The following is a 12,976-nucleotide window of genomic DNA, read 5'->3' on the forward strand; positions in this document are numbered from 1 at the left end:
CTCTCCCCTGGATGGCCTTTTAATATCAGGTCAAAGAGAAGGCCGAGCCGCTATCGACACGTGTCTGCCAGATGGGGTCATTATGGAGTTTAGACATGAGAGGTTTGCGCGAATAGGAGGAATTATTCTGACATTAAAACGCAGTTTATATACGTCCGGACGAATGAATGTCGGTTAACATAACATTGTCTGTTTCATTCATCAGGTTTGACTTTTATTTTTTGCACTTGTCGTTTCGCCTGAGCAGGTTACGGCCAGCAGCAGTGAAGGGTTGTTGAGGGGGAGCTCTCACTAAACTAGTAACTGTCAGGTCACTGAAACGGTTTCGGTAAAATTATTAAATGAGAAAATGTTGCTGCAGTCCAGCAGCAAATCTCCGCGACCCCTATGGGTCCGTGGAGGTACTGCAGGTGGGGGTTGCAAAATCTTTAGTTGATTTGATTTGATTTTAGTTTTTTTTTTATACATTTTTATTTTTATTTTTTTTAATTTTCCCCCACAATTTTCCAGCATGGCTACCATGCTGTTTGATATTATTTTAATTTATTTTATTTAAATAGCTTAATATTGAATGCAAAATGGTAACAATAATAATGTATATTTATGAATAGCATTAGGTCAAGTTTAATATTGAACACATTTAGTAGGTAGGGGTTTCCTACTTAATCTCTCCATCAGTTTGGGGGTCCTTGACCTGAAAAATGTTGAAGACCCCTGTCCAAAAGGACTGTAGCCTCAGTTCCTGGGGGGCCTAGTCAACCATGTGATCTATATAGAAAACTTTAATTTGCTGATCGCAGACACTTTACATGGAGCTGAGTGACATTTGGTGGCATCTATAGACGTATTGCATGCAGATACATGTTTATAACTGGGATATTGGATTTCATTAACATTATGCCATCGAATGAAAAGACCAAAACCAAATGATGAAATGATCCAACTATGATCAATTCATTTGTAAATATTAAAACAAAATCAAATATAAATAGTTCCAGCAGATGAACTATTCACTCCTGGGTTTTAGGTAACATTTGGAACAAAGTATAACGGCCAGTAGTATGGTGAAATGACCAATCAATCTTAGTAACTATTTTTTTTAAAGAGTTATGTCTGCAGTAGGAACAATAAAGCTTGTGGGTAAGTGCCACAACAACTGAGAGATGGACTAAGAGAAATAGTTGACTGGTCTTTTTATTGGATTTGCTGACAGTAAGGAGGACAGAGTAACATCATCAGTACCTTCTAAATGGGAATAAAGGGTTGCTGTGGACAAAACTCCAACATCTCTCCAATGTATCCTTTTGGTATTTATACAAAAATATTATATATTCATTAATTATTGGAGTATCAGCAATATTTTCTACTACATTAAGCTTAGAAACAGGAGAATTTCCTCAATCCATGGAGAGAAACTTCATCCTGAACTTTATTTAAAAGACCTTATGAAGGTAATCTGGATCAAATTTAGAGATAAAGTGTGTGTGTCTCTCTCTCATTTGTATGATTTGCCATAGAAATGTTGGAACAGCTGGTCAGTAAGTGGCAGTAATGCACAACACCACACAACAATGATGCGCCCATGTAAAGCGGTGACACTGGAAACAACAGTCTGTGAGTAGGCAGATTCTAAACGCCTGCACTGCTTAAAGTGAACAAGCAAATGAAACAAGCTGTCGTGGAGACTACACTATTGACTGAGACGGACTGTTCACACAAAACGGTGCGAGTGCTCAGCCAATCCAACAAATGTTCAGTGCAGCAAAGTTCCTGTATTTTTGAAAGCTACAACCCCTTAAGCAAGGACTTTTTGAGCTGGATGAACAATTTCACGGAACTCAATCGAGGTACTTGGGGGTGGAAATGCTCCGAGCACCTCCAAAATGTACTAGACCCTGTGGAAAGTTCCGGTAGTGGAACCAAATTTAGATAAATGGATATTAATAAACTCACACAATGGGATTAATGCTTTGGATATTTGTTAGAGTTGCACTTAAACTGACTGCTGGCATGCCCTTCGATTTCATCCGCAGTATTTTCATTTTAGCACTGAGTCAAATCACTGTGCATAGAGAAAACCTTGTCTTCTAGAAATTATGGTCCTATAAAATTAAATTGCTGCAGCAAGTGTATGTTACAGGAGATGTAACTACAATAGGGACCAACTACCTACTATATGTGTTCTATGTTAAACTCAGTCCAGTGCTATTTATAAATATACAGTATTATTATCATCTTGCATACAATATTAAGTGATTCAAATAATACACAGGTTCAAATATTCAGTAGTGTGGCGGTAAGGTCTTCTTACTCCATGTATCCCTTTACTAAAATATGATGGATCCCTGTTAATGTGCATTTAAAGAAATTTTAATTTGTGGGGATTTTCTTTTGGAAGATCTATGCTTTAAACAATAGGTCTTCAACAGGGGGTCCGCGACCCCTAGGAGGTCTGTGGAGGTACTGCATGGGGGTCGCAAAATCTTTGATTGGTTAGACATTTTCCTTTTCAATTTTAAATGTCTTCAAATACACATTACCATGAAACCAACATATTTCAGTAAGGGGACGAATTGAGGCAGAAGATGTTATCTTTCAGTCGGCACTTCACTCATTCAGCGATACAAGAGCTGTCTCAATAGCGAGGCCACATTTGCACTCATATAACAGTACGTGGTCTATATAGGTATGTTTATGTCGCTTCAGTTTATGTTTACGGCAGTTGCATGGCCATCCTACTGTTGCACATGTTTGAAATGAACAAAAAAAGAATATTTGAACCTGTGTATTATCTGAATAGCTTAATATTCAATTCAAAATGATGATGATATATATTTATAAGCACTATGCTGAGTTTAATATAGAACATATAGGTAGAGGGTCCCTACTTCATCTCTCCATCAGTTTGAGGGTCCTTGGCCTGAAAAACGTTGAAGACTCGGATTTAAAGTCTGATTTGAACACTGGTCTCTTGTGTGAGACCTCAGCGCTTTGCACGCCCTACATCCTGCTCAACTTCCACACACTAATCACCAACCATGAATTCCAGTGCAGTTAATAAACTGCTTTGGTGTACATACCGGAACAATCAAGCTTCAGATCAGATTATGAACCTAAACAGGAAAACCATTAGGTTTATTAGAAAGGACAGGGCAGGTCAAATTAAACCCACTGAGAATTGTGCTAACTTTGGACCTTCTGTCGGTGCATTGTTTTAGTTTCACAGCACATTTGCTGAAAGGTTCAGATGAGTTCAGGCAGACAGTGAAGCCAGCCAGTTTGTGAGCGGCACTTACTGGATCGTTGGGTTTATTCAGCCCAAACATCCAAGGTATCAAATGTGCATTAGGTGTAAGCTAGATAACAGTGGCTCAGTGAATTGATCAATGCACAGTGGCATTGTGGCCCTGTGTTTGTGTCGAGTTCAGCCTCTGACTGATCTAACAACTCAATAAAAACTCTAGTTATCTTTGTGATTCCCCCCCAGTCTCGCCCCCGTTTCATCTTATCTGGGAAATGTTTTCATCATTAGAGATCAAAGATCCAAGGTCAGTCTTCCAGAATACATTAGTGGTGTGGTTAGAATATGAAGTCTAATCAGGCTGGTTCAAACCTGCATGTGGAAAAAACATAAAACAAAATGACAAGTAGCTCACTTTTTTTTTTTTTTTTTTTTTTTTAGAATTATCAGTGCAAATGTATCACAGTTTTACATCCAGCAACGATGACTCAGCCCCATTTCTGGGATGAGCGAGGGCCGTTTCCAGTAAAAGCCCTCAGATAAAGCTGGTGTGCCCTACCTGTTCAGCACCAAAGACCAGACAGGGACTGTTAGCAATTAGCTGATTAAATGAAGTGAAATTATAGCAGCTACACAAGCAGACGTAAGGAAAGAAAGAGCAGGTGATGCTACGAGGAGAGTAAATTGGAAAATCAGATGGACAGAAATGTGACTCAATAAGAAACAAAGAAAAGACGAGCAGCTCCGCCAGGCAATAATGTGTTGGCTTTCTGTGAAGTTCGTCTTTGCTCTAGTGTTTGGATACATGTAGCGTGAGCAACGTGGGTGGATTATAGCAAAACTCATAGTTAGGAATTACAGGTTCAAACTCACCGGATAAGGATATGACCTTTACAAAAAAAATCTACCACTGCATCCCTAACATTTGTCTTCAATTCGTTAAAGGCTGACATTTTGGTAACTGACAGCAGCGGGGAGATGTTGTAAAAACAAAGCATGAATGTGGGGCTCTCTTCCCTCAGATGTCACCAGGATGATTCAGGAGTGTCTGATAGTAATTTCTCACCAAGCCGCACCGCTGGCATTCTTCAAAAAGCCCAGGCTAGCAGACTACCGCTTCCTTGTTTGTGTCTCATAGGACAGCTCCCTTGGTGACATTTACATTTGTCTTTATTCTCCGTCTCTGTTTTGATCATATCTTTCCCCTTCTCATCCATTTACTGAGGACAGACAAACACCACTTGCATAAAAGATAAATAAAAGATAAGACAGAACGCATCTTGGCACCCTCCCCACCTTCCACCCGCACACACACATACACACCTTCCCCCCGCCACACACAAGCACACTCGCACTGTAGATTAATCTCTCTAATTACTCCGCATTTCCACCTGCAGCCTGCTGATGCCAGTCTCCGGAGTGACACATGGGTGTTTGCTGCATGTCCTCTCCACGAGCGCACTCTTCCTGAGAGGAAGCAGAGCATCTCCACAACAACCATCACGTCTCATTTGTTGCTTTAATCACACTCTCATCATCATCATTCCCTCTCTTCCTTTTTCTCTCCTTTGCGCCATCTCTCACTCTACCTCGTTGCTTATCTGCTGATTGCTTTTCTATAAAGGGATGAAATGTGACCGGACACATGCACACACATTTCACGTGTACGGGAGCGTTTAAAAAAATCTCTGCCTGCGTCGTCCTCTGAATGTCTCGTCACTCCTCCTCCTTGGCGTAGCTGTTGCACCGAGCATGGCTTCAGCTGAACTGAGGGATTTTATCTCCTTATAAGAGTACCGCAACTAGAAGCAGGCCAAATATAAAAATATATCTGTGACAAAAACTCACAAGTGCTCTACAGAATGAACTGGAACTGGATGGTATGCTGTCTGAGTGTAGTAGTTTAATGGATGATAGAAAATCTGAATCCTTCAAACTAATGTACTGCATTTTTGATATCATGTTTTCATATTTGTATCATGGCTTTATGGTATTCTTATGGTACTTCCCATTTTTCAGAGTCAGTCAATTTCACGTAAAAGTGAAATGAGCTACTTAGCCTCAGGTTTACAAGGACTTTACATGGTGCACAGGTAACCCAGCGTTACTGTTTGTATTTTTAAGTCACTGATGTCAGCTTCATTGTTTCCAGTCACGTCAGAGCTGTGAATTACTGCTAGTGCAAAGTGAACATCCCTCTGCAGACGCTTCAAACTTAAAGGTGAAACATGATGAATGAGAAAAACAATGCAATTGTCACAGTGGTTAGTCTAATCAAACGTGAGGTCAAACAAAAATAAAACTGTCATTCTTGGCATTTCTTTGAAAGCGGATCTTTAAATGTTGGAAATAATCAAGCACTCAGTCACAGTGAGCTGTTAACTAAAGATCTGTTTGCGACTCCCGCAACAATGCAGTGTATCACGAGTGTAATACGGGTTTCACTGTAAACACACAGGCCACTTTCTTGAATCAATCCCATTGATGCCTGAGCAGTAAACACCATTCTTCTATTTAACAGGCAGCATTAATAACCTGCACTCAAATTGCTATGTTCATTCAGTTATCTGCTAGCAGACACATAAACATGGAATAAGTTAAAAAAAAAAAGAAAAAAGAAAAAGCGGACAGAAATTAAAATAGGCGAGAGAGCAGAGTAACCAGATAGCACACACTACAAAAATGTGTTATGCTAGAGGAAATAATGATTTATAATGTGGATGTTTTCACACATGAAGACCATTTTCCAATTTAGCTGGTTTAGTGGGAACGGAATAAGTGAAAAGGAAGTAAGTAATAATGTGGTCGAATCTTTTTTTAACGTCGAGTCAAACAAATAAGGGCATGTAATGTTTATGTAAATTTCACAAGAATGTATGAATTATAATTGACTTTCAAATATATTACTATATGCTGACGATGCAACCAAGGTTACAGATTATTTTTTAATTCATATAGGAGCATCTTTATGTGTACAGTATATATATATGCATCTGTATCTACATTTGTCCATTTTTACATAATACAAATCCAAACTTGTAAAGTCAAGCGTCATTCAGTCTTAGATGTGCAGTTGCCTCTCAGGTGGGAGAAAATCAGTAAAATAAACTGAGCTTGGGACACGGGAGTGCTCTGAGAAGTTCTAGTGATTATCCCACAGTTGTAAATGCACAAGTTTTAACACTGAGAGGACAAACAAAAGGAATAGGTTTCACAATTTTCTGCTGCAGTGCATAAGGTGTCACAGTGGGGAGGTAACACGTTGAGGAGAATCCAGGAGGACGTCCACAGAGAAAAGTAATGCCTTGTAAATCTTAGTAGGATGAAGGGCTCAGAGATCAGGTGATGGTTTGTTTGAAGAGTTGTGCCATTTAAATCAAAAGACGCTCGAATATCTTTCCCTCATCATCTCCTTAAACTCCTGATTTGTTGGCGATACCTTCATCATCATTGTACTTTCTCCTTGTCCTGCCGGCTATAGTGCCACATTGAAGTCAGTCACCAGGAAATCCACGTGGTCTCTCTCTTTGGTCTTGAAGGCCTCAGCGATGAGGCGCGCGGCGTCCCTGTGCTCGCGGCCTCTCAGCGAAACCCCGTTCACCTCCAGGATGATCTGACCCACCTTCAGCTGGCCGCAATTATGAGCTGAACCACCCCTCTGAAAGAGAACGGAAACAGAAGAAACCAGGTAAAAAATCCTTGAAAACAAGCAGAGGGAAATTTCACAAGGAACAGTGCCCTTGGGAAAAAAAAAAAGAAAACACCCACACAGACATTCATTGTCTGCAAATCTGGTCCATCAAAAACGCTTCTCTCAGACACAAGTGTAATTATGTTTATAGTTGTGTTTTGCTCTACTGATTTTGGACAGCAGGACTTGAAGCAGAATTGTGCTCCATTTTGTTTTTATTCTTGAGAGATATTTTTGAGAATGAAGCCTGCCAACACACAGAGCAGAACTGACTCATAAAAACGTTAATTTAAGAATTTGATTTGAATCTAGCAAGAGGTTGTATCTTCATCAAAAAACAGCAAGGTTTGGTCTGTATGGATCACTCAAGACCTGGAACACACAAGGATAGTCTGGTGAGAAGAATTCCCCAAGCTAAAAGTTAATATGTAATTCATTATCATACAGAAAAGTATACATGCCCTAACATAGAAAAACTCATAGAACCTGGGATATACCAGGAATGTTCAAAAGGGAGTACATGCTCTTCAGATTTTTGTTCTGTGTGTTCACCACAGCCACAGCCTAAAGGCCAGCAAAGATATATATATACATATATATATATACATAAAAAAAATGAAACAATATAACAAAATTGTATTGCAGTTGTATTTTTTAAAATGCTTTTTGTAAAATGTGTGTGAAATCGCTGGTATGCCTGACAAATCAACAGCATTCAGTACTGACCTACACACACACACACACACACACACACACACACACACACACACACACACACACACACACACACACACACACACACACACACACACACACACACACACACACACACACACACACTGCAGTTTGGCTCTGCAGGCAATGTATGCAGCATCATGGCTTTAGAAAATGCACAGTCAACAAATTGAAGTGCTTTCTCCACGCCAGCAACACTCCTCTTCACATATTTTATCTGTGATTAGAAACATGTTGCTTGTTGCTGACTGCCTGAGGGATACATGAGACTGGATGGAAGTAGAGGCAACATTAATTTCAGCATCCTTACTTAGAGTCTGAACAGCTGAAAAGAGGCTGGTAATTACTGTATGTACTATCAGGGCCACTGTTCTGGAGGCTCAGCATCTATAATTATTTTTCCTCTTCAAGAAACCTGAATAAAATGGTTCCATGTTATATCTGCACAAATCACCGATGGTCAAGTCATGGAGTTCTCCACCTGCAGCTGCTACACCATCATCGTATAGTCTGTTAGATATCCCTTCAATCCACAATTCATGTCAACTGCAAACATACCGTGCAAGTTTTACTTGTGAGAAGAAAATGTCATGTCCTCAGGATGCCATTAAAGAACATGTTCAGACCTCGCAGTATCATGCCTCTTAAGTGACCTGTTTACAAGTGGACAGCTCTAAGTATGTCTCTTCATACATGACATCAGTATGTATCTCCACATGTCTCAAATGACTTGAAATCAGATTTCACCCAGAAGACACATTTGAGAACCAGGTGTGAACAGGGCTTTTGAGATTTGACATGGTTGAAAATTTAAATCTGCTACTTGTGAATATTTTGCTTTGCTACCACCTGCTACCCCTTTCTGTCAGCCTAATGCGCATTTAATAGTACCACATAATTTGATGCCGTTGCTAAGACGTCGCTGGAAGTCTACAGTGTGGCCTGACATTCACCTTACCAGAAACATAATGATGTGTTGCGGTAATTCAGACTGTAACCACTGATATTGGTCTGAAATGCACTTCCGTATTCACGTAAATCAGCGGCTGGGCGAACACAGAAATTTCTTCTTTGTTCAGACACACCATCTACCAAGATATTTTCCTGTCCAAGCTGACGTTGTGTGAGAGGCGAGTACAGCCTGGACAGGTTGCCAGTCTATCACAGGGCTAACGCAGAAAGACACTCAAATCATCTTTGGATGTTGGGAGGAAACCGGACTACCCGGAGAGCAGGCAGGAGGGGAGAACATGCAATCTCCACACAGAAAGGTCCCAGTCAGCTGATGGATTGAAATACAGTACCTTCTCGCAGTGAGACATCACTGCTAACCACCACACCATTGTGCTGCCCAGAAAAACAACTATGAGCTAGCTGTGAGGGCACGTTTCATGTCATTAAATGTCATTGATATTTGCTAAAAATCGTAGTAGTAACACACAGAACAAAAAAGAAAAATCCTCATGACAGATGTCCTCATTACACTACATCCAACATCATTATTACAAAGAAAGAGGGGCAGGGGGATGTCCTAAAAGGTAAACGGAGGGGACAGAGAGCTGTTGCGTTTGGAGGGCTGACCAGAATAGTTCTTGTCCACTTGTCTTTACTGTGCTTACTAAACCTGCAGAGAGACAGTATTGTATCGGGTACATGCTCTAATGTGATGCCATCATCTGTCCCACACATGGAAACAATGACCAGCAGAAAGCCAAAAGCAAAACTGACCGTTTCTCCTTTTTTTCTCCCCAAAGGAAGTTTGCCATTCTGATGCTCAGCCTCTGACTGGAAGAAGTACTGATGCTGCGTGCCCAGATGACACAGGAAACTTTTCAGAGATTCTTTTCCACCATCTTTCTTTTCTACCTCAAAACATGGATGTGTAGAAAGTGTCCTTCCTTTTCTGTAACAAGTGACCTCAAGGTTGCCATGTTATTAATATCTGTAAATAGCAGCAGTCGTACAGTTTTATTGTTCAGGGATGGAACAGTAGTGTCACATACTTTGTGGCTGTGTATTGCCTGTATTCAACAGAGTTTGCACCTCAGTAAAGCAAGGTTTTGGTGAAGACTATGCAATGGGGAAATGTGAAAAGTGAGCTTTAACCTTGTCTCAAGTATTTGCTTTGTGTCCTTGTCCATTAAAGCCATGCTACAGTGAGTAAAGCACCCGCTTCCTCCACTATCATCCATTGGACCGGTGCACATTTTTATTTTTATTAGTCTCTTAATGAAGAGTCTGTGAGGGTGAGAGGGACTGATCAAGGATCAGAAGCTTCTTCATTTCTTAAGTGTAATGTCCTTGCTCTCTGTGTTCATGAAACCTTAAATATCAAAGCCATTCCTGCCATAGCCTGAAGTGATGTTCTTGTACAGTGGTGAGAAAAAGTCTAAAGCTTTGGAACTCCAGTGAACCACAGTGAGAGTCATCATCTCAAATGGTGAAAACATGAAACAGTGGTGAACCTTCCCAGGAGTGGCCGGCTGACCAAGATTACCTCAAGAGTGCAGCAACGACTCATCCAAGAGGTCACAAAAGACCCCACAACAACATCCGAAGAACTGCAGGCCTTGCTTGTCTCAGTTAAGGTCGCTCAGTTAATCACTGCTGAGCTAAAAAAACATAAAGGCTCATCTCAGTTTGGCCAGAAATCTTCTTGATGATCCCCAAGACTTCTAGGAAAACACTCTGAGACTAATGAGACAAAACATGAACTTTTTGGAAGGTGTGTGTCTCATTACGTCTGGTGTAAAAGTAACACCACATCTCAGAAAAAGCAACATAGCAACAGTAAAATCTGGTGATGGTAGTGTGATGGTCTGGGGCCGTTTTGCAGCTTCAGGACCGGGAAGACTTTCTGTGATAAATGGAACCATGAATTCTCTTGTCTACAAACAAAATCCTGAAGGAGAATGTCCGGCCATCTGTTCGTGACCTCAAGCTGAAGCCATTTCTGCAGTAACTATGATCCAAAACACACCAGAAAGTCAAAGTCCTGGCCTTAACCCTATTGAGAAGCTGTGACGTGACCTCAAAAAAGGGGTTCATGCTGGAAAACCCTCCAATGTGGCTGAAGATGAGTGGGCCAAAATTCCTCCACAACTTTCTACAAGAGTCACTGCAAGTCATCACAAACGCTTGATTGCAGTTATTGCTGGTAAAGGGGTAATCATTTTTTTTCACACGGGGAAATCTAGGTTTGGATTTTTCCCTTAACAAGAAAAACTTTAATTTAAAAACTGCATTTTGTGTTTACTTGTTTTATCTTTATCTGATATTTAAATTTGTTTGATGATCCAAAACATTTAAGTGTGACAAACATGGAAAAAAATAAGAAAACAGACACTGAATGAATGTGCACAGTGACAACATTGGCATTCTAGACAAGAGATGAGACACTGTTTGTCATTTATCTTATGGTTATCTCTTTAATCCATGTGTTCTCCTGAAAGTTTTCAACATGCTCTGATGGAAAGATGCTACTCTTTTGTCTTTATCAGAAAACACTGTGCACCACATGATGGAAAACAATCCACTAAAGCAAAACAACCGCTATCTGATAAAACCCACAGACACATTCACTGAAAGCTTTACATTGTATATTTAAATTTCTGATTGTTATTTGTCAAAAACACAGTTTGACTTAAAAGGGAGCCCAGCAGCATTCTCTGTTGAGAAGAAAAAAATAAAAAACATCAGATAAAACAATTTCAAAGAAAGAGAACACCCCATCTTTCTCTGAATTCATTGGGGGATTTATATCACAAAGCACTGAGGGGAACAAAAGTTTTGCAGCCCTTCCTACAATGACCTTCCCACCACCTACACAGCCACCGAATACTCAGACACGACATCCACCCACAACAACCACATCTCATCTGCACCTCATCCCTGCTCTCACTTTTTTTTTTTACACATCCTTTACTCTCACTTGCTGTCCTTCCTTCCAGTGTGCTATTTGATTTTGAATGTGCTGATTTCCAATGCTTTTTTCCCCTCCCCTCGCAATCAGCCAACCTTTTTTATTTCAATCACCACCTCTGTGGAGTGGGAGGCTGAGAGACTGCTTTGAATGGGGCATGGACTCTAGTCTGTAGTCTGTAGCGGGCCGCTGCTCTGATCTCAAATTTGTAACGCCGTGCGTCTCTCTGTTTAGAAAATTATTAGAGCTGCAGATAGTCCTGAGCTAATGCAGCCTTTGTTGACTTGCAAATTACCATGGCAGAGAGATATATGCACACCCGATTACAGTAATGACTTTCCAGAGGTGAATAACCTGTTCTTTCCAGCTAAGATTTCGGTAGTTGGATTTCACTCTGCATAGCTAGGCAGTATCAATTCCAATATTCCGTATTCTTCATTACATGCTGCACAAAACATCTGCTTGGAATGGAACATCAACTCTATTTAGCCTCATAATCAAACTGAACATTAACATAATATGCTGTTTCTGCCTTTTGCCTTTAAACATCACACCCACTACCTCATTCTGAACAAGTAAATGCCCAAATCTCCAGGCATTCAAGGCTTATTCATATAAGCTATTATAGAGCCCCAATGAGGACAAAGCATGAATTTCAGTGTGAGTTCAGCTGCAGTGCAGTGCAGATCCATATAATGCCTTAAATGAACATCAGTTCCCACCTGGATAGTTAGTTAGTTGATTTTTTTTTTTAAATATGAACATGCATTTAGAAGAAAACTGTGTTCAACATCCGAACCTACATGGTGAAACCTGCAGACACATGTTCAAATGTTCATCCGTACACTATTTTGAAGAGACAATGTCAGTGTACCCTCATCTTTCAACATTTGTGACTGGTCAAAAGAAACAGCCTGTAGCACTTGTTCTCCTTTACCAGAATACTAATACTTGCAGACAGATCATCCTGTGGTGCTGCCCCATGTGCTTGAAGAATGAGGTGCATTTAAATCCCACACATTGGGTAAGTAAGGATGAGGCTTGCAATGGGTTCATTTAAGTATGATTTAGTATTTCTTCTGACTCACCTGTATTGTGACGATTCGTGGCAGCGGCTGGCGAGTGTTGGCTCCGCCTTCAATGGCAATACCCAGGGTGCTGGCACTCTTTGCCACCCTCACTAATGTAGAGGTGGGCTCCAGCAGCCCGGGCTGACATAAGGGACAAAGACGAGCACAAATTATACTATAAGGAGAACATTATTCATGCATATTTATTGACCTAATTATATTCACAGCGGTACACAGCCTCTCATATTTATCTGCCTCGTGTTTTGTGGCACTTTGTATCCATATATTCTTCAGCATTTGTTTATTTTCTCTTAAGT

General features: G+C 40.5%; 1 protein-coding gene across 3 annotated transcripts in view; it reads right to left on the reverse strand.

Moving 5' to 3' along the window:
- Nucleotides 1–6,167: 6,167 nt before the first annotated feature.
- Nucleotides 6,168–12,976, reverse strand: part of whrna (whirlin a) — a 130,696-nt gene continuing 123,887 nt past the window's right edge. For all 3 annotated transcript variants that reach the window (XM_047570742.1, XM_047570741.1, XM_047570740.1), the window contains 2 exons: nt 12,678–12,800; nt 6,168–6,899 (listed from right to left, as the gene is read on the reverse strand). In XM_047570742.1, the coding sequence (XP_047426698.1) occupies nt 6,717–6,899; nt 12,678–12,800 (306 nt within the window). In that variant the 3' untranslated portion in view covers nt 6,168–6,716. The remainder of the gene's footprint in view (nt 6,900–12,677; nt 12,801–12,976) is intronic.

The sequence above is a fragment of the Mugil cephalus genome, chromosome 19 (genome assembly GCF_022458985.1).
Source record: "Mugil cephalus isolate CIBA_MC_2020 chromosome 19, CIBA_Mcephalus_1.1, whole genome shotgun sequence".
Classification (NCBI taxonomy): Eukaryota; Metazoa; Chordata; class Actinopteri; order Mugiliformes; family Mugilidae; genus Mugil; species Mugil cephalus.